The sequence below is a fragment of the Barbus barbus genome (genome assembly GCF_936440315.1).
Source record: "Barbus barbus genome assembly, chromosome: 37".
Lineage (NCBI taxonomy): Eukaryota > Metazoa > Chordata > Actinopteri > Cypriniformes > Cyprinidae > Barbus > Barbus barbus.
The window spans coordinates 26,350,705-26,372,637 of NC_136715.1; the positions used below are offsets into that span (position 1 = coordinate 26,350,705).

The window sequence follows — 21,933 nt, forward strand, 5'->3', positions numbered from 1 at the left end:
TCTGGATCAGACTGACTCGTAAGCACGGAATCGGCTCGACTGATTCACTCCACAGAATGATTCGTATCTCGCTTCTTCCGCCTCTGTGATGAACACAGATGACAAACCGGCTTGCTTTCACTACAGACTCACCCTGCGTCCCAGTGTGAATACTATCCACCCTATTTGCCCTAAATAGTATTGAAAATGACTAATATCACATAGACTGTAGGATGGATAGTATGCACGTATTGTGAAAAGAGTAGGAAATGAATTGAGTGACCTGACCTGGAATCGAAAAGTGGGAAATTGACGTCACAATGAAACGGATAGATATTCGTATTTGAATGTTATATTTGTCCTAATGTATGATTGGTGTTGAACACAGTGATCTGAGATCAGAATATTTGTTGATATTTGATAGGATTTTGAGACTTGGATTGGGTTCAGTGCTGGTGTAAGGTATTTGTACATATAGCTTTCTTTGTTGTTTTGTTTTTCCTTTAATGAATGAACATTATTGGGTTTGTATTTTCAGATGGCTAAGCAATATTCTGCTACGAATTTGTTTGTCAACTGGGGACATGTTTTTAATTTGGTAAGTTTTAGTTGTTGCCCCCCCCCCCCCCTTCCCGTGTTTGTTTGTTTGTTTGTTTGTTTGTTTACGTGTTTGTTTGTAGAAATGGCAAATTTATACTACAGATTTAAACATTTGGATGTTTTCTATAGCAAGAGATTGTATATCCCTGCAATTTACAATTTGAGCAAATAAGCCTTTCTCATAATACAAATTAAAAATAGATTCAAAGGAAAGTGGGAGAAATTAATTCATACTAAAAACCTTCACGGCTTTTTCCTCTGTAAGTTTTCCCACTGGACTAAATGAAACACTGTTCAAGTTGGGTAAACATAACACAGGGAAATCTGGTTTCTGTGGGCAGGCAGAGACAATAGAACATGTTATGAATATGAATTTCATTTTGATTTGATTTGATTTAATAGATATTTTGCAAAGAGTCAAAAAATGTGTTATAATTTATAATTTCAACGTCTTAGAGAAACTAATTTAAGTGGGAGGATATAAAAGTGAGTGTCTGTTATTATTATAATTTTGTTACACAATCTATACATATTAGGCATTCTGGTCCCCACTCCATACCAGGTGGTGGCGGTAATAAGTCAGTCAACCTTAGAAGAAGAAGAAGATCAGCCTCAGGTAACACCACCTCAACACTCATGGAGAAAACTCTGATCAAATACAGACATTGTGGAAGAAGCCTGTACAGTTTTTCATGCCCAGACGCCCCATTCTCTGAGCTCCAGTGTCCAGTCTGTCATCAGAGTCTCTCGTTTGGGCTTCTGGACGCACCTGTCGCTCTGCCCTGTCCCTTCAGAAGTGGACACACTGTCCCATGTGCTTTTCTGATAGCATCTGCTCACGGACCGGCACATCTCGGGTGAGTTGATGCCTCAGGGTTTTATTTATTTTAAACATTTATTCAGCAAGGATGCTTTAAACTGACCAAAAAGGCATTTGTAATGTTACAAAATATTTCAGTTTCAGTAAATACGGCTCTTTCCATTCATCTGTGAATCCTGAAAAATAAAATGTATCTCAGTCTCTAGAAAAATATTGTGCAGCACGGCTGTTTTCAACATTGATAATAATCAGAAATGTTTGTTGAGCAGTAAATCAGTATATTAGAATGATTTCTGAAGATCATGTGACACTGAAGACTGGAGTAATGATGCTGGAAATACAGCTGCAGATCACAGAAATACATTACAGTTTAACACATATTCACATAGAAAACAGTTGTTTTAAACTGAAATAATATTTCTCAATATTACTGTATTTTTTTTATTAAAAATGCAGCTTTAAATGAGCAGAAAAGACTTCTTTCAAAAACATTAACAATCTTAATTATAATTAGCAGTATATATATTATTGCTCTAACACTATTCTATCATTTAATGTATTTATTCTGCAGAGAATGGCATGACACAGAGATTCACGTAGGGCTGTCAAATTCAGAAGGTACGGTCCAGCTGTAATTATTCTGTCTGTGTTGTTTTGCTGTGTTTCAGCAGTGTTTGTGTTGTAGGTCTGGTGTATAACTACACCCTGTCAGGGGTCCGGAGAGACGAGCGTGGCTGGGAGCGCTGTGTGTGCATGCAGCTCTGCCCTGCATTGGGACAGGAGCGCAGGGAATCATGGGATAGAGAGCTGGAGCAGTTCTCCGCTCTGCCACAGTGGGCTTCAGAGCGGTACAGCTACAGTCATGCAGTGCACACAATCACATGCACTTTAGAGAATCATCAGCATACACTTCTGGGGGAAACATGGGCTAGATATTTAGCTTTGCTCTTTTGTGCTCTTTTGACCATTTTATCGACTGGTCAGGAGGTCAGATGTGATCTTGTTTGTTCATTGCAGGTTTGCTGAGGAGAGGGAGTTTGGATCGTGCTGTTACGGTTTCGCTCTGACCTTCATAAACCACATGCGCTCGCTGGATGGGAAAGAGTCTCTGAGCCGAGACGAGTTCACAGGATCTCACGTTCTGCCCAGAATGAAGACAGTGTCGCTGTACATCAGCATCTATCATGCAACATTACAACATGGATTTTACATCGCTGATACTCCGCATGACATGTGATTTCTTCATAAAACAGTCAAATCAACCAAAGTTCAAAAACATCCCTGGCTCAAATTTTTCATTTTGTCAATATTTTTGCTGAAGAAAGATAAACATGTATAGTAATGAAAGCCAAAATATTAAATGTCATGGATGAATATTGAGTATATATTTTGTAGAGGGGGGTCAAAATGACAATTTTCACCTGCGACTCAGAGCCAAAGTACAGGAGGATAAAATGGTTTCAGAAAGGGGTGTTTGGAAAGAAAGATGGCAGCATCATAATGTTATTTTACAGAGAGATTATTGTTAGGTCTATTAGTGAAATCTGTTGACTTCAGCCATCTTTGATGCATTGTGTCAGTGGTGAATGTTCAATAATGGGGAAAAAGCACTTTCAATTTAGTTTTTTTTTTTCTCCAAAGTTTGCATGCCTGTACCTCAACAAGTATCAGAGATATCTTAATGCCCTTTTAGATTTTAGGTCTTTACAAACTTTCCTTTTGACATCTTAGTTTTTAAAGCTCTTTATGGTTCTATTCCAGTAATATAGGGCTCTCAATATGGATCCAGGAATAAATGGTTCAATTGTACACATTTTCAGTAGTCAAAAACCAAATGTGGGTCACTTTGCATTCAGCTGATGCTTCTAGGAATGTCTGAAGAACAAATAATGTTGAAACTAGACATGCATCTTGTTTTCCTCTATCAAAACAATTGCATTGAACATCTGTCTGAGTGCCATAAATATTCTGACTCCAAAGTGTGTGTGTGTGTAACTCGCAATGTATTTAAGATATCTGAATATGATTTTAGATTCTGATTCTTAATATTTTCTTTTGGAGTCTTCATTTTCAAGGCCCTGTATCGTTCAGTCCCAGAGATAAGGGGATCTCGTGGAGGCTCCATGTCCAGATTGTTGAATATTGCCCATTTTCAGTGGTCGAAAAACAAATGGTGGTCACTTATCAATCTTTTCCGTTTTAATGAGATCATTATTTTAATTATTTCAGTGTTTCTGCGTTGCACGGCTTGTGCTAAAATGGAAGCATATGCATTCAGATTAGTTAGTGGAACAGTGCCTAACAGCTGCTAACGTTAGCCTACCATTGACATTAGCCTAAACTATAGACCTGCTGCCGTTGGAAATAAAACCATTTTAAATCATGTTGGGACATGGGTCTTCAGCTTTTAGACGTGGCTGGTGACTGCACTACAAATCAGCCAACCCAGTATCGCGTGACCATGCAAAAAGTCTACACATTTACCATATTTTTACCATAGTAACTGTTTCTCTACCGTGTCATGTAGTCAATGCACAGTAACTGGTATTTGTAGTTAAAGCAGTAATTGTACTGAAGAAATTGTAAATCGGTATTGTTGCATACTATGTCTTGCAGTTACTTCAGATCACATTCTCCAGCAGCTCTTTTAAGAAATCAACTCTTGTAAAAGCCATCACTTAGTTTTCCGAACTGTAATCCATAATTCATTTACACATAGTTTTGCTCTCTTTCTCTGTCTGTGCTTCGTGACCTTTTTTAATCTCCTAATTTTGACCAATTCTGACAGAAATCTGCTGGAATTAACAGGGAACTTGAACTCTCAGCTCCCAATGCTGATCTTGAAGAAGCTGCCAAGGAGGCTGAACAAGTCCTTCAAAGCTTCAACCCTGCACAGGTTTTGTTAAACACATTTATCATCTGGAAAAACTTCTGAAAGAGATTCCAATGATACTGTTCCTTAAATGTTGTCATTAAATGTTAAATATCTGCGGTGTGGACTCATCCTTGGTGTGAAGAGGCCTTTAAACTGCTTGTAATACTGTCAGCATGTAGTAATATTTTAAAGAGTTCATATTATCTTGCTATTGAATAATACAGATTTTTCTAATTCTGTTTTCCTCTCATTCTGTTAAACTTCCACCCTATTTCTCTTCATCTTATTCCTTTACTCCATCATTCACTCACACATTCTTTTATACTCTGTTGTAACTGAGAGTTTGCTTGAGGGCCTTTTCTCAGACTCTGAATCTGATGTATACAGATGAACTCAGGAGCCTGCTAGAGTTGCCAGGGAACTTGAGCTTGACGTTTACTATTATAACTGCTTAATTTATGATTTATGATTAAACAACAATAATAATTGAACATGGGGTCGATATATATATTCTTGTTTTACAGCTGAAGACCAAAAACGCAAAGCGATGCAACGCTTTAAAAACCATCAACAAAACCTTAAATTCAGTTTTAAATTTTACAGGCCGCTAGTGTAAAGAAACCAAGACTGGGGTAGTTCTCTCTCATCTTTGTGCGAGTCAAAAAAGTCTGGCAGCAGCACACTGTACTAATTGAAGGCGAGATAATTGGCCCTGTGAAACATAGAGAATTACAGTAATCGATGTGTGATGATACAAAGGCATGAACAATAGTCTCCAGGGCCCGTATTCATAAAGATTCTAAGAATCCTCTCAGAAAACTCTTAATTTAGCTTAAAAACTTTTACGTAGGAGTCTTAGCTTAAGAGCGATTCGGGACCGATCTGAGAGCAACTCTGAGTAAGGAAAAGACAAAAACTTTCATCTTAGTGAGGAGGCGGGGTTGACCCCGTTGCTATGTATGACACAATCTTTTGAAGACTGTGATTGGTTGGTTGTCAAGAAGGAAATAAAAGAGTGCTTTTAAGAGTAGGGTATATTATAAGCCTTCACTTTGAAATTACAGGTGGAATTTTTCCTCTCGCTCTTTCTCTCACACACACACATTATATAGGCCTATGTATATATATTCTTTATTTTTTATTTACCATGCTGTCATACTTACAGAGCCGGCGCCAGGGCACCTCCATCGGGGGGCATTTAAATTTCTAGGGGGGGGCACAAATCATTTTCGTCCATTTTCTCCGCTGTTAAAGAAACTCTTAAGCCCCTTAAAAGTCCTCGTCCGTCCTCCTAACAAGTTTAATCTTAAGACCTCTTTTAAGGGTTAAGATGCTTTCTGAATTACTTTTTTCTTTACTAGGATTTTTTCTTTAATTTTAAGAGTAAACGCCCACATTTCTAAGAATTTTCTTAGAATTTTGTCACTAGGAGCTACTTTTTGCATTAAAATTCTTCATGAATACGGGCCCAGGTCCTTAAAAGAGATAACTGATTTCAGTTCAGTTGATAAAATGCAGCCTTACATATCCCATGCACTCTCAATTAATACAGTTTAAGTCACAAAATCAGCATACAGTATATGAATATGTGTCCCTGCAGCACAAAAGCAGTCATCAGTAGCACAGGTATATTTGTAGCAATAGCCAACAATACATTGTGTGGGTCAAAATTATACATTTCTCTTTTATGACAAAAATCATTAGGATATTAAGAAAAGATATTTAGTAAATTTCCTACCGTAAATATATCAAAACTTCATTTTTGATTAGTAATATGCATTGCTAAGAACTTAATTTGAACAACTTTAAAGGAGATTTTCTCAATATTTAGATTTTTTTGCTCCCTCAGATTCCAGATTTTCAGATATTGTCCTATCATAACAAACCATACATCAATGGAAAGCCTTTTGATTCAGCTTTCAGATGATGTATAAATCTCAATTTCAAAAATTTGACCCTTATGACTGGTTTTGTGGTCCAGGTCACATATACAATTAGAAAGATTTGGATCACACTGCATAACACGTTATTGATAAGCACCAATAAAACAGGATCATGCATCTGTATGTTTGAATTATGTGTGTCTGTTGGTGAAGAATATGTGAGAGTTCAATCAGATGAATCATTCACACAGAGGCCTGTGAGCGCTGATGAACATTAATGAAGCTGCAAGCAGATCCTTCTGTTCCACAGGTGTAGTGTTAGCTGAAACCGGATCGGTTCATAAACACAGCAGCTGCTCACTGGACTCAGTCAGACCGGCCGGTCTCTGCTCTCCAGATGGATCAGAAGAGCGTCATCAAGCTCAGTCACTGTGACAAGGACATCTACTGCTTCTTCGTGCCGGATCAGTGTCCTGAGTGCGGCGTGAGCTTCAGTGGGAAGCGGCTGGAGGAAGCACCGGTCAGTGTACCGAACCCTTTCAGTAACGGACACAAAGAACCCTGCGCTTTCCTGGTGGCCTCCACAGAGGACGGAGTGCTCAGGTAAGACCTCCCGACCTCACCAAGAAGAAACGAGCTTGTGTAAACATTAGACGTGACTTGTGTTACTGGTGTTTGCAGGGACTTTGATGGCAGTTCTGATCTACACACAGGAATCACCAACACAAACGGTACTGAACACTGACAAACATATCAGTCATTTTAACAGGAAAAGCATGCAAGTGTGCAACTGTAAGTTACATTAAGTGAAATATATTTTTGTAAGGTAATTGCTACATGCACTTTCACCGTTATTTATTTATTCACTTTTTAACATCATAGCAGCATCAAGGCTATTTTCATAGCGATCGCAGAATAAAGTAGGCCACACAATGTATAAAAAAGTTATAAAAGACATCTACACTAGACAACAATTCTAAAATACATTCAGGTGATACATTTTTAAATAAATCGGTTAAACACACAGCGGAATAAAACCGCTGTCTATTTACATTCTATTTACATTAAAAACAGTACAATCCAATAAAATATGCTTCACAGTTTGGAAAGTAAGGCGTGATGGTGATTCTTCACTTTTTTAATAAATATCCACGTGTAAGTCTTGTATGACCTAAAAGACACACTGTAAAAACAACTTGGTCATACCTAGATTTAAAATGAGTAAAAAAATAATTTTCTTACACTATATAGGATTTATTTCATATAGGTAGCTTATTTTTGTGAAATTCAAGTTCACGTTTATTTATAAAACACATTTAAAAACAACAAGTGCTGTACAATTTATAAACAACATAAAAACAGCAAAAAATAAATAAAAACTCATAGGATGCAATTAAAAGCATGAAACCATAAACAACTATGAAACCCCAGCATTCTCAGGCAACACCACAGTCTAAAGAGAATAAACGGGTCTTCAAGCTAGATTTTTAAAATGCATCCTATTCCATCTGCCTCATCATTAAGAGTTTATCACAGGCTTGACATTACTTTCACAGCAAATGCTAAAACTGTTTTTGTAAGAAATATGAGTAAGCTTTTCATTTACAGAAAACGTGTTTCCAGAAGTCCCTGTAGTTGATATTTTATTTATATGGTTTCTCATGCTGTCCTGTAATGCCTGAAACTGTGTCTGTATATTAAAGCCAGTTTCTTATATCCACAGATGTCTTTACAGTAAATTTAACAGATTCGTTTTTGCCATAGTGCATGCATTTCCTTAGTTTTCTCATAATCTGGTTTACTATAATTAACTAAAATTAACCCCCCCCCCCCCCCCCCCCCCCCAAAAAAAAGTTACTTGAAATAAAACAAGTGTTAACTGAAAGAAAATATCAAAAGCTTTTTATTTTAGCTAGTTGCAAAGGTAATATTTAAATTTAGTAAAACTTGATGTACTAAAATAGCTAAAAATAAATCTACTTATTTAAAAAAAAATAAACACTACAAAATTACTAAAACATTCAAATGAAAACAGACAATATAAAAACTAAACCTGATTCCAAATATTAATAAAGACTTTAAAACTAGTTACACTAAAAACACGGCTTATAACTGAAATGTAAACGTTAAATAGTGCAACAATTTCACTTTAAGCGTTGTGCAGTTAAAAAATAACAGAATACGAGCTGCAGAACCATTCATGACGTAACTCAAAGGTCACAATGTGCTTGTTTTTGTCACTTAAATGCATGAAAGCCGTTTCTCCTGTCTTTAATGAAGGAGTAGTGTACAGTTACACGAGGCGGGGTGTTCAGAGAGAGCATCAGGGCTGGGAGCGCTGTGTCTGCGTCCCGCTGGTCCAGCCAGATATGTTCAGTCTGATGAGTCAGTGGGATCAGTATCTGGAGAAGTTCTCCTCCGCTCAGACCTGGGACCCGGCCTGGCAAAGGTGCACCAATACATCACCTGCAATCAAAACCTCCATTAACTCAACACTTTACCTCCATTACCATTATTCAACAATTATTGTTTTATTTTTTTGCCCTCACAGTTAATTAAAGGTTTGTACTGTAAATAGGCTCAACGAGCATATTTACAATACAAGGTGGGCATATTTACAGAAAAAGGTGGGACATATTTTTCTAATGAAAGAGTGCATTTCTTATCTTTTTTATTTTTTAAATTATTGAAGGAAAAAAATATTTATAATAATTTGTTGAATATTTAGAACAATTGAAATCAAAGCTTGCTTGAAATGAAGACATCTTGTGAAAAAAAGTCACATTTCAGTTTTACTGTAAAAGTTTCCTAAAAAAAAGAAAATAACTTTCAAAAACATTTTAAATATTGTCACGCAGGTCGTACATTTTAGGATTAAAGTGCCCCTGTTATGGATTTCTTTCATGAAGTGTTTAACAGCTCTAAGTGAATGAAAACATCCTGCAGTTTTAAATCTGAAAGTGCACCGTGTAAAGAGTCGACTCTGAATCATTGAAACGAATCGTTTTCAAAACGAATCCCAAGCCGTTTCGTATTGACGTCAACATGAAACATTAGCATATTGCCCCCCACTTGTTGGTCTTTTGGCATTGGTCTGAATGAAAATGCAAATTCATTCTTTGCCACTAGGTGCCGCTTTTGGAGCAGTAAAAGCTCACAAACACTGCTTTAAAGGAAATCGACCAAAGGACGGAGTCGATAGGTAAAAATAAATGCATATTATAAGAAAATTTGTGTTTTTTGACCTTGCATGCATGTCAGCCTGTTGTTGGAGACTCCCAAAATCAAAATATGAAGCTCTCATTACCCATAATAGGGGCACTTTAAAAAACCGAAATGGGAAAATCAGGTCGGTTAGAGGTTCGATTCGGTTTCGATGAATCGTGTAGCTCTACACTGCAACCGCTGAATAAAAATGAAGAAACCTGCAGTTCTGATAAATGACATCCAGAGGTTTTCAGGTGTCCGAGTGCTTTCTGGATCAGTTTGATCTTTGTTTTTTCAGTTTTAACGAGGAAAGCCACAACTGCTACAGCTACTCGCTGATGTTCATCAACTGTGTTCTGGCCACGCAGTCGAAGCGAGCGCTGAGTAAAGATGAATTCACACGCTCCTTCGTGCTTCCTCGGATCACAAGAGCTTCCAAGTACATGATGCTGTGCCGTGAGATTTCTCAGAACCACTTCTACATCGTCGACAGTCCCCGCAGAAACTCAGGCGAGGGTCCGAGTGAGGAGGACGAGGACAGCAAGAACAACTGAGATGCTCCTCAAGAGCCTCCTCATCTGACTCTCCTCTGTTCCTCACACATCTTGGATCAAGTGAATGAACGATGCCTAAATGTGCCTGTCACTCTGTACTCTTATGAACTGAAATGACACTTTTGTAAAACTTTTCAGACGTTTTGCTTTCCATATGTGTCCCTGCAGCACAAAAGCAGTCTTGAGTAACACAGGTATATTTGTAGCAATAACCAACAATACTTTGTATGGGTCAAAATTATACATTTCTCTTTTATGCCAAAAATCATTAGGATATTAAGATCATGTTCCATGAAGATATTTAGTCAATTTCCTACCGTAAATATATAAAAACTTCATTTCAAAAGAGCAATGATATGCAAGTGCTGTGACAAGTCTCAGTTAGATTAAGGCAGTATATGTAACAAGGGTTATTTTTATTTATTTTAATAAATAAAAAGAAAACAAGCATAGATAGAACAGAAATAGAACATAACTGTTTGAGGGTCTTTTTAAATAAAAAGAAAGCAAGTATTGTAAAGAGTGCAAGTGTTAAAAGATTTTTTTAAGTAAATGAAAACGAGTAGATAGAACAGAAATAGCACAGTGTGCTAGTGTTCGAGGGTGGAGTATAGATGGAAGACATGCTTTATTAAGAAACCGTTTCCATAAACACGTTAAGGTTTGCATGCTTCAGTTGAGCTGAATGCAGAATATGATTTATGTTCTGTTCACAATGACACAAGAGATAGTGAGAGAACACAACAGACTACACTCATCTTCTCTGTATGTGTGTATATTTATTGTTGAACACTTCTTGGCTCGTGTCTGGACATTGCCTCAACACAATCTTTGAACATTAGTAAGGAAAAATAAATAGCAGCTTAATCTACTGAAGCAAAATAAAGATTGAAAAGGGATGTTAGATTTCCTCCTGTTCTGTTCGCTCTCTTGAGGAGACCCATCTGCTCACGATGACCTCCTGCAACATAGAAAACATTACTACAGATGCATGCATGTTGAGAAAGCTCTGAGAACACAGTCTGCTGCGCTGTGGTACCTGCAGAGAGAAGCGTCTGAGACAGTCTGGAGAGCACAGCATGTCTTGTGTCACGTCTGACGGAGTGATGACGAAACACAGCATCAGCTCCTGCAAACACAACACATCCATTCTGAGAGAGAGGACGACACTGTACTGCTCCTTTCACAAAACATTCATTTTACACTTAATACACTTTCCACAAACAGATTCCCACTAATATGGAATAAAACAGGCTCTATAACTCTTGCTTTGCTCAGAGAAAGGAGACGTTCAAAAAAACTGTAGAAATAAGCGACATTTGTTTTCTTTTCTGAATTTTGTCATTTTTGCAACCTTGTCTCCAACATATTACTACTCTGCCATTCAATTTTATACATTTGTAGCAGCATATTAACATTTTAAAATTTTAATATTTCCTAGAAGGGGCTAGATAGCTTGGGACCAAATGTTAGTTTGTGGTTATAAACATAGTAAAAAAAAAATAAAGTATATGCGAGACGAATCATGTTTTAAAAACAAATTTTTTTTTTTTTATTACAATCATGGTGAAACTATCATGGTGGCATTCTTAACTGTAGGATATTGTTGATAACATCATGATGTCTGAGGCAGTCTAGCAGTTAATCAAAAACAAAGGGAAAACAGTGCCTGTATATAATGCATTATAAAAGTATTTTTAATGCACTAATTATGCACTGTATGATTTTATGAATAACTGTAAGCACAGTTATAATACAAACAACAAATTTCAGATGTAACAAGGAATCTTCAAATATTCTAATGCATTTTAACTTTGGTTACAATCGTTTATGAAAAGATATAATGCAATATAATGTACATTATGAATACCTTTACAGATGCAAGCTTTTCTGATGATCTAGAATTTGATAAAAACTGCATCTATGACAGCTCACTGTCATGTTAAAAGTGATAATGTCAATGATATAATGTAATATTTGAGTTTCAGGATTTTTTAAATAACAGGTTTTGTTGGAGGTTATAAAGAATAAATTATTATGCACCAAATTTGACATTGGGGGTTGAATAAATCTGCACACGAATGTTTAGAGCCGGTTTGATTTTTGTTCCATTATTCATCACCTTTACATTCTCAGAATCACTCAAATGTGTATAAATAAATCTCTAATAATGATGCCTTTGTTGAATTGTTTTCATAAAATACTGTTCTTGACAGCAAAATGTCTTGCAAGGGGGTTGAATAATTTTGATTGCAACTGTACATAAAGCCTTTAGGTGTCACCAAAAAAGTGATGTTTATAAAGAGAAATGGGAATCCAAACTCTACTTTTTTGTGGAAAGTGCCAAAAGCAGGCTGTAACAGTTTTACACTTATAAAATGAACCCACTTTAGAAATACACTGGTGGCCAAAATCATTAGAGCACTAGTATATCAGCAGCTAAAAATGGTTTAAGTTTTAATTCTATCTTCTGCTGTAGTGTGTCAGTAAGAAATATCAGTTTACATTTCCAAACATTCATTTAGCCATTAATTGTAATAATCCAGTCAGATTTTAGAGATCTGATCTGATCATCATCAGTCTGTCTGGAATGACATGAAGAAACAGAACAAACTGAGACTAAATCCAGAAGAACTGTGTCTCTGCTTCAAGAAACCTCCTGCAAAGCTCCTGAGAAACTCTGCTCAAGTGCACCGAGGACAAAAGCTGCTTTAAACACAAAGGATGCTCACAACAAATGCTGATTTAAATTTACTTAGAAGTTAATTGATAAAGAAAATTTATGACATTATTTTTGACAGCATCCTCATTTTACAGCATTTTTACACAAGTGCCTAAAACTTTTCGCAGTACTGTAGCTTTGCATGTAGCTTATCTGCTGATATTAGTGTTCTAATCATTTTGGCCAACACTGTATATACACAGTCTTCAGGGAGAATTATTAAAATGTGGGTGTCCAATATTGGTCCTTGCTTTGGCATAAACCCAGCGTCACACCTTCGAGACGTTCCCGGTGGTTCTGCTGAGAGCAGCGAGAGATTTCCAGCTGAAGGGTCTCAGCGCGGCTTCTCCGAGAGACTCGTCACACTGGTCCACCACCACCGAGTAACTACACACACACACACACACACACACACACACACACACACATGAACACACTGCAGAAACTGGGCTCTGAGTGCAGCTTCATGCTGATGATTTATGAATGCATGTTGATAATTAGAGGTGTTCTGAGAAAAACAAACTAGGCAAATATATGGGTTATTAAAGAGAAAACAGTTTTTATGCAAAATTTCTGGATGCAACATCAAAGCAGTGATTAACCAGCAAACATTTTCAGCACATGATGGATTCAGAACAAACCTTGCATGATAAAACGGCGGTCCTTTCCGGTAGAGCACTAGAAAAGAGAGAATGACAGGATCAGCACTGGAACAAATGAGAATCTGAGAGTCGAAGCAGCAACAGACAAGAGGCAACTCTATAGCTGCGAGAGTCGTGTGTCAGAGTTCACAGCCAAGACCCAGTTTCCATGTCAAAGAGACCACGGTGCAAGGAAAGCAATGCTTAACAGCCCTGAATAATTCAGGTGTCCTCCTCGAGCGTTACTGACCTGCTTGGAAAATCTCTCTCACCCGCTGGACTAAAGCAGGGTCAGGCCATAAACAGCAGCGCTCCTGAGAACAACTGCTGACTACACCATTACAAACCAGACAAGAAACCTCAGATTAGATGCGAGTCCATTTAAACTGAAAACGTCGCACACTTATTCTGTAAGTGTTAAGAAACTGTGGTTAATTACCACTGTGTATGAAATGTGCTATATAAATAAACTTGCCTGAAGAGTTTTGCATGCGGTCACTCAGCTCTGTTTCACTCTGTGCACTGCTTCATAACACACAGAGACTGTTATTCTTGGGCTTCTTTTGAAGTAATTTGGTAACACTTTACTTAATGCATTATGTATAATGCATTATAAAGGGTTGTATTAAGGCTATTATGTAAGGATGCACAATATTATCGGACCGATATCTGAAGCGGCCGATAATGGCTTTAAGTGTAAATATTGGCATCGGCCTGATATGAAAAATAATGCCGATATGTATTGCTGATAAGAGGAATGGGTTAACTCCCATGTGCTCAGGGTGTGCTAGTGATGAGATCACGTCAGCAGTGCGGCTCATTCTTGAAGCAAAGTTTTGTCTGAATGATGATTAGATTCACTGTTTTGGATCGCTGTTCGGTGTGTGATAGAGTAAACAGTAATAGGGGTTTTAATCTGTAGGGGGCGCTGTTGGCCTACTTCTAATAAAATGAAAGTAAAATACACAAATAACATTTAGACTGTTTCTCTTTACGTTTCTTAATACATAATGTGTAATATTTTTTAAACAAATTATGATCTCTAAAAGATTGTCAGAATTTTTACAACTCTTTTGCTTTACACCATCTACAAATGTTAAATCTTAAAATAAAATGTTAAGGTTACTACTGCGCATCTTCCTGGAAAAAACAATGCAGCGATTGATCAGTTTATTTATAGTTATTTTCAAAGCTTCAAATGTACTGTCATTATAAAATATCTTCATTATTGTTTATTTAGTTCTAACAAATAAGTTCTTGTTAAAAACTAACCAAAATTAAAAGTAATTTGCTTATAATTTCCACACAGGAGACACTTGGTGTCGTTTCCAAACAAAAGGAAATATATCAATATCGGCATCAGCTAAGATGAGTTGAAAAATATCGGCATATTGGGAAAAATCCAATATTGTGCATCCCTACTATTATGCATTATAATTATTCATAATATGCATTGTAATATGTTATATCTTGTCCTAAGTGTACATAGTATAACAATGAATTGATAAGTGTTATAATTTATTCACTTTTTAACACCATGCCAGCATCAAGGCTATTTTCATGGTGACCTCAGAATAAATTACACAAGGTATGATAGTGTTATGATGTATTAACTGTGTACAATCTCATGAATAATTGTAACCAATGCATTATAAGGTTCATTACGAGATATATTTAAAGGGGTCATATGATGTGATTTCAAGTTTTCCTTGCTCTTTGGAGTGTTACAAGCTGATTGTGTATAGATAAGATCCCTGAAGTTGTAAAGACTAAGTTCTCAAACCCAAAGAGATATTATTTATCCAAATTAAGACTCGTCCACGCCCTCCTAAAACGGCTTGTTCAAACTCGCCCCCACATGTCTACGTCACGGTGTGGAAATATTTGCGTAACACCACCCAAATGTTCAAGCAAAGAAAGAAGCGTGGTGTCAGTAACCGCAGTAGTGTTGATGAAGCCATGTCAGGGAGACGCTGTGTGTTTCTAGGTGAAAGCAAAAGCACTTTATTTGGCCATCAGAAGATGCATTTAGGAATCATTAAGATTACTTACAACAGAACAGCAACGCAGTTTATGGACGACCGTTTCGTGAACTCCTAGGAGAGGACGTAATTCTGACTTCAGCGACTGTATGTCTTGTTATTAGTTTAAGTATTCGCTATTGACTGTTCAAATGCAGAGTTTTGCGCGTCGTGTGCGTGTGAGAGAGAGAGAGAGACAGGGTCACATCACAGTGGAGTCAGCTGTATTAATCACGGCTTGTGTGCAAACACATATGAGCATCATCTCTGTGTCTGTCACATCTCTGTTCCTCTTTTGAGCTTGAACTGATGCTAAAACTAAGGACATTATTAACTCTCTTTATATTTTGAAAGCTGAAGCGCGCGATTATGGTAAGGGGCCAATCACAATGCACTGTGCCAGCTGGCCAATCAGAGCAGACTGCGCTTGTTGGAAGGAGGGGCTTTGTATAAAATGACACGTTTGAGAGAGGCGGGGCATAGAGGACCTACAATAATGTACAGTATTTGAAAAATAATGTGTTTTTTGAACATTAAAGCATGCCAACATATTCTGTTACACCAAATACACAAAATAATGATCTTTAAAATAGCATCACATGACCCCTTTAATGTATTATAACTGCTTTTATAATGCATTATGCATAAAGGCATTGAGTACAGTGTTACCAGTCATTTTCATAGGCGTAGAAACTGGCCATATTTGGACTTAAATGCAAGTTATTAACTTTGGTCACACTTTATTTGAGGGTCCTTGTTACACAAATACAGAAGTATTAATTAACCACATGTACTTACTATGGGTTTAGGATTAGTTAGTTGCTTGTAATAATCCCAGGGTTTCTGCAGGTCTTAATTAGCCCTTCCACAAATTAAAATCTTAAAAAGGTCTTAAATCAGAGCAGAATATCTTAAATTCATGTAGCTGCTGCATTAATGTTGCATGCACGGCAGTGAAGACAAAATCAAGCGAGTATATGCTTAGAACAAGAACAAATATCTGCCAACGGAGAATGAAGAATGAATTAACTGACTTAATTTTGATCATTTCAAACTTCTTATGTCCTTTTGCTTTTAAGTGGATCTTGATTTAATAATCTTTAGACATTTGCCCTAGAAAGCAAGACAAAAATATATCAAATAGCAAGAACATTGCTTTCTTGCAGTGAGATCAGAGGGTGCAGTAAAAGATATGTCCATAATCTAGTTGTAGTTGGAAGTTGTATTTACAAACTGATTCAACTAATTTTCTACATTTTTCATATTAATGTATTGTTTCCTTTAATCAGGTCTAAAATCTGACATTCATAAATCCTGCAGAAACTTTGTATTCATCATTTACTGTTATTACTAGTACACAAGGACACTCTAAAATAAAGTCTTAACCAAGTTTTCTCTCAAAAAAGGTGTAAAACACATTGTACCTACAGCCTAAGCACACATGAATGCAAATTAAATTTCTCAAATATGGGATTTCTTGCAACATGTATTGCTGAAGTGACCCGGCTTTGAAAATAAGAGAGCGTTTGATGTAGTTCAGGTTTACAGTTGAGAGATTTCTGAGAAATATAGTAATGTATCCTTACTTAAGTCCGTTCCGTATTTAACGCCAGACTTGGGCACCCAGCCTTTACTGCGGAAATAATGATACGCCGCGTAGGAGCTGGAGAAGTTGGGTTGCAGCGAACGAAACATGGTCCAAACCTGCACGACCGACAGAGCTTCCTACAGAGAACACAAGCAGACAGACCTTCACATTGAAGAAACGACACACAACAGCAGACTAATGAGAAGAGGGCAAAACTCACCCCGCTGTAATAAACCGACAAGCATCCAAGAGCGTACACCAGGAAGAACGCCTGCAACATGAAGACAAGCGCTCGTTAGGAGACAAACGATCCTCAGTCATGTTAGGATGTGTCCTAAATCACAAACCGATAATAGCAATCGCACAGGGAGGCGTCAGACAGAGGTAAAGCATACAGTCCGATGATAAATAATCAATTATAAAACACCCCGCATTGCTCTGCCTCTTTGATTAGACTCTAGGGTGTGCTTGGGATAGAACTGTGTTAACGAGAGGGAGCGGTAGTTTCTGTAAGGGAGATCTTCACAGCTTCAGTTGTGTGTTTGGATTGGCTCAGGCCAGTGAAATCACTCAGATACATCCAGCTGTAACAATAAAACACTATTAACTCAAGCCTGACGGACAGTGATGGAAACAAATCGCAGCAGTAGTCGATATGATTTCTGATGTGATCCATCATCACACAGAGAGAGCGTGATCCTTCAGGTTAGAGCCGGAGAGCCACTCACTTCTTCATAACTCAGCTGCAAGTACTCCATCATGGAGAAAGGGTTTATTCTGCACTCCAACTTGCCCCGCTGCTCCTAACATAGAAAGAGCAAATTACTACGAGTTGCATGCATTAAAAACCTTTGGTTTAATACAGGAGTGTCTTCTAAGACAGCTGAAGAAGAAGCTCTTCTATAAGCATTTATATGATTCAGATACAAGTGCATGCAGACACTTTCTAAAGACTCTGTGATCAATGTATTTCCAGTTCTTAATGATGCTGGATAGTTTTGATTTTTGAGTCATTTCAGAGAGACTGTATCTCTCAAAGAACCATTTCTAGCCAATGAAGATCTTGAGATTTGTGCACAATGTACATCTTCACAACAAAAACATCCATGTTTGTAGGCCTCATAACAATTAACAATAAATCATTAAAAGCTGCCTCCTGTATCATTTTACTTTGGTGTACAAAATGTGAAATCTGGGTATTAATATCTGAACTGTATAATAGCAATACTAATACTGCTGGCTCCTTTGATTAGTTTCGTTTTTAATTTACTGTTTTAGATAAAAGCATCTTCTAAATGAAGAAGTGAAAATCACTCTGGAATTAAGTTTCAAGATGGACTATAGATGGTGTAAAAAAAAATGGTTTGCACAATTTATAAAATGACGTTTTAACTCAAAACGGTTCAGGATCTAACTAAACATCCTCACAAAAACAAGACATTCAATCCAACTACAAGCAGTTTTCATTGATCATGTCAATAATACTGTAACTCAGCATTCAACTGCTGCACATTCATTCAGTCAAATTAAACTTCTATACACCTCGAAGTTGTCGCTAGTCAATTTTCCTTCCTCTATCAGAAAAAAAAAGCAACTGATCTGTTGCAAACATTTTGGTGAACACAAAAGAAATCTGCACTTGTGCCGATCCAACATCATTTCATGCACATCACTAACTGTTGCTCCAGAGTTCCCCAAAACAGAGAGAGTCATGGGAGAATTAAAACTGGTCAGCTTACCAATTTCACAAACAATTGAACGATTCACTCTTGTCCTGTTTGAAAAATGTAAGGGTCCATAAAAAAAGAAAGAATGGTTTAGTGAAGAAACAAATCAATCTTGCAGTCTTTAACACACCATTAGCATGCTGCGCTCGACACGGCTGAGAGAAACAGGACTGGTGCTATGCTCCTGGGATCAGAAAAATACTGATACAATAGAAAATGTTCAGAATTTAGATTTCAAATCACTTGACTTGGTGGCTTTAACACAACTTTAAACATTAACAAGAAACGGCGCTCTAATGGGAGCAACATATGGACTCGCTTCTAAGGGACACCACAGTTATTTGCATTAAAGCTCTTTTTCCTGATAAAATGTGTTCTGATGACATTTAAAGGATTGACATAAGGTTTATGCACTAAAGTCGGAAATGATAGTGAGCTAAATTTCCATCAGCTACATCAGTAAAGATTTTGATGCACTAGACTTTATTTTTGAAAAAAAAAGTGCATTTTAAATGCGATTTATTTTGTGTTACACCAAAAAAATATGCAACCAATTGTAAGGATGACATCCTTATGCAAACCATTTTTGTTGTTGTTGCTTTGTTAGCAGTGTAATTTTGAAGATGATAATCTGGTATTCTTTACATCCGAGAGGTTCTGGGTGGCAGAGGTCTCACTGTGGTCATCTTCAGAGAGATCCACCAGGACATATTCACAAGCGTCCGAGGGCTCTGAGCTCATCTGTGGATCCTCAGCATGTCTTCTGCTCTTTACTCCGGAGGTTAAACACTGCTCCAGAGGATCATAACCAGGGCTCTCCTGACGCTGAGGCCCGGCAGCATCGGTCTGACCCAGACGGTCAGGCTCAGGGGTCAAGTCTGAGTCACATGACCTATCATCCACCAGCTGGTCAGCAGAGCTTCTGGCCTCAGAGGTCTGGCTCTGGATGTCGAGCTCCACTGGTTTTGTGAGCGAGTCTAATGCATGATTAACAGACTCCTCCTCCAGTCCTTGCATCAGAAGAGCTGCTCGGGCCCAGCTGAGGCGCTTCTGGTATCTGGTGCAAATTAAACACACAGCACTGATCGTTAAGCTTCTGCACACACACTACCAGACACGAGTCTCTGAACAGCCAGATTTATAATGTTTTTAAAGAAGTCTCTTCTGCTCACCAAACCTGCATTTATTTGATCCAAGGACAGCAATATTCTGAAATATTTTTACCATTTAAAATATCTGCTTTCTATTTGAATACATTTCAAAACGTAATGTATTTCTGTGATCAGAGCTGTATTTTCAGTGTCACACGAAACATTTATTAGTATTTTTATTGTTGAAAACAGCCGAGTAGAATTTTTTCAGGTTTCTTTAACAGAAAGTTCAGAAGAACAGCTTTGATCTGAAATAGAAATTTTTGTAATGTTATAAATGCCTTTATCGTCACTTTTGATCAATTTAAAGCATCCTTGCTAAATAGAAGTATTCATTTATATCATTTCTTTCCCAAAAAATAAATAAAAATAAAATGACGCCAAGCTTTTGAATGGTATAGTGTGTATAATGTTCCAAAAGCCTTTTATTTCAGATAAACGCTGATCTTTCAATCTTTCTATACATCAAAGAATCCTGAAATTGTTTTTTAATAATAATAATAATAATGTTTCTAGAACAGCAAATCAGCATAATACAGTAGTCAACATTTGAAGTGGATCAAAACCTTTAATCAAAGTGGTCCTAAAACCTAGACAACACCCGTTTTTGTTTTAGGACCACTTTGATGAACTCTAGATCCTCTTCAGATGCTGACTGCTGTAGACTCTGAAGACTGGAGCAATGATGCTGAAAATACTGCTGTGCATCACAGCAATCAATTACACTTTAACACTTATTCACATAGAAAACAGCTGTTTTAAAAACATTTCATAATAAATGCATAAATGAAAAACAACATTAAAAATCTTACTGTTCATAAACTTCTGACTGGTAGCACATGAGAATAAAAGCATGATCTTACTCTGATGAGGAGATGACAGGCAGACATCTGTCTCCAGCGTCTAGAACAAAAGAAAGAGTCGTGATCACAAACCATTCAGATGCTCTCCTCTCAGTGTGCAATGCTTCAGCTGTAAACACCTACATCTCCATCTCTGAGAGATCTCGTGCTCGGGTCTGGATCTGGAGAACACTCCTTTACCGAAGAACCCCTTCAAGAACAGAAACACATCACATGTGAGGAAGAGCACTGGCTACAGAGTCTAGTTCCCCATGGTCTGTTCCTCACCCTCTGATACAGAGGCAGTATGTGAGCAGGATCCGTGATTATCACATGATGAGCGATGATGTCTGCTCTGAAGATGATGTGCTCTTCATCACAGCTGGGCAGCGGAGCTTCAAACCGCTCGTAGACCTTCGCCCGCCGCTTCGGCGCCTGAAACACGGCTTCTGTCATGAACACAGCTCGGTCAGATCCCGCAGCTCTCCGCGATCCGTCTCTAGCTCCAGCAGAAACACGTGTGCCGCGGTGTCTCAGCAAACACCGTCCGCGGCGCTTCCCGAAACACCATCGATAGTTCCGCCTTGTGCTTAAAACGCCAACATTAAATAACCAATGTAAATTATATTAAATAATTCAATTAAAAAAACGATACTTATCATAAACACATAGCTAAATGTTACGAATTTATGTCCACACGTTTATTCAAATTATAGCCCTTGTAATGTGTTTTAAGGGCCAGTAGAGAGCAGTGTTTCCCAAATAATCGGTGTTGTGGGACGAGTTTACTGTTGCACACATTACTATTAAGATATCTAGCCGACAGCTTTATGCATATTTAAATATATGTATGTATTTAATAAATATATGTGTTACGTATCCGCCACTAAACAGGAATATACCAAAAACCACCCTAGAATGACGCAATTCTATAGTATTCTATCTGTAACAATGGTTTCTGAATAACAATCATTCCGTTCCATTCAAGTAACATGGTGTTTCTATCTGATGCCATGATAACTCCACAATAACTTTCTTAATAATAATAATAATATCAATTATTATTAAGTTTCTTGTCACCTGTGTCAATGTTTTTTTTTTTTTAAAGAAGTATCTTCTGTTCTCCAAGCCTGCATTTATTTGATCCATAATACAGCAAAATTGTTAAATATTTTTACTATTTAAAACAGCTGTTTTCTATGTGAATATATGTTAAAATATAATTTATTTCTGTGATCAAAGCTGTATTTCCAGCATCATTACTGCAGTCTTCAGTGTCACATGATCTTCAGAAATCATAATAATATACTGATTTACTGCTCA

The 21,933-nt window shown here is 37.3% G+C and overlaps 3 protein-coding genes across 8 annotated transcripts; 2 read left to right on the plus strand and 1 right to left on the minus strand.

Annotated features, from left to right (window-relative positions):
- Positions 1-74: 74 nt before the first annotated feature.
- mkrn2os.1 (MKRN2 opposite strand, tandem duplicate 1) lies at positions 75-3,990 on the plus strand. Of its 4 annotated transcripts, none has more exons than XM_079396790.1 (6): positions 75-441; positions 518-577; positions 1,116-1,436; positions 1,971-2,017; positions 2,085-2,247; positions 2,417-3,990. In XM_079396790.1, exons 2-6 carry the CDS (start codon positions 564-566, stop codon positions 2,634-2,636), a joined length of 765 nt encoding a protein of 254 aa, XP_079252916.1. In that variant the 5' UTR covers positions 75-441; positions 518-563; the 3' UTR covers positions 2,637-3,990. The 4 variants fall into 4 exon arrangements, with proteins under 4 accessions (XP_079252916.1, XP_079252914.1, XP_079252915.1 ...); XM_079396788.1 differs by having other exon boundaries at positions 223-436; XM_079396789.1 differs by lacking the exon at positions 1,971-2,017 and having other exon boundaries at positions 223-436; positions 2,068-2,247; positions 2,417-3,375.
- A 2,564-nt stretch (positions 3,991-6,554) lies between these two features.
- LOC306856486 (MKRN2 opposite strand protein-like) lies at positions 6,555-9,918 on the plus strand (the record flags this gene model as incomplete). Its single annotated transcript, XM_079395803.1, has 4 exons — positions 6,555-6,760; positions 6,839-6,888; positions 8,438-8,606; positions 9,663-9,918. The coding sequence occupies 4 exons, from the start codon at positions 6,555-6,557 to the stop codon at positions 9,916-9,918; spliced, it is 681 nt and encodes a 226-aa protein (XP_079251929.1).
- tsen2 (TSEN2 tRNA splicing endonuclease subunit) lies at positions 9,583-21,155 on the minus strand. Of its 3 annotated transcripts, none has more exons than XM_079395801.1 (11): positions 20,899-21,155; positions 20,755-20,821; positions 20,632-20,671; positions 19,263-19,674; positions 17,619-17,693; positions 17,111-17,161; positions 16,889-17,027; positions 13,282-13,318; positions 12,916-13,027; positions 10,958-11,047; positions 9,583-10,879 (listed from the first exon to the last, which is right to left on the minus strand). In XM_079395801.1, exons 1-11 carry the CDS (start codon positions 21,064-21,066, stop codon positions 10,820-10,822), a joined length of 1,251 nt encoding a protein of 416 aa, XP_079251927.1. In that variant the 5' UTR covers positions 21,067-21,155; the 3' UTR covers positions 9,583-10,819. The 3 variants fall into 3 exon arrangements, with proteins under 3 accessions (XP_079251927.1, XP_079251928.1, XP_079251926.1); XM_079395800.1 differs by having other exon boundaries at positions 10,318-10,879; positions 10,958-11,069; XM_079395802.1 differs by lacking the exon at positions 17,619-17,693 and having other exon boundaries at positions 10,146-10,879.
- Between the last annotated feature and the right edge of the window lie 778 nt (positions 21,156-21,933).

Excerpts from the sequence above, each read along its gene's own strand:
- mkrn2os.1 (XM_079396788.1), top strand. The coding sequence starts at position 348 with ATGATTGGTGTTGAACACAGTGATCTGAGATCAGAATATTTGTTGATA. Across the intron at positions 578-1,115 it reads GGGGACATGTTTTTAATTTG|GCATTCTGGTCCCCACTCCA; the intron begins GTAAGTTTTAGT and ends TATACATATTAG. Across the intron at positions 2,018-2,084 it reads AGGGCTGTCAAATTCAGAAG|GTCTGGTGTATAACTACACC; the intron begins GTACGGTCCAGC and ends TTTGTGTTGTAG.
- tsen2 (XM_079395800.1), bottom strand. The coding sequence starts at position 21,066 with ATGACAGAAGCCGTGTTTCAGGCGCCGAAGCGGCGGGCGAAGGTCTAC. Across the intron at positions 17,694-19,262 it reads CCACCCAGAACCTCTCGGAT|GAGCAGCGGGGCAAGTTGGA; the intron begins GTAAAGAATACC and ends TTTCTATGTTAG. Across the intron at positions 10,880-10,957 it reads TCAGACGCTTCTCTCTGCAG|GAGGTCATCGTGAGCAGATG; the intron begins GTACCACAGCGC and ends TCTATGTTGCAG.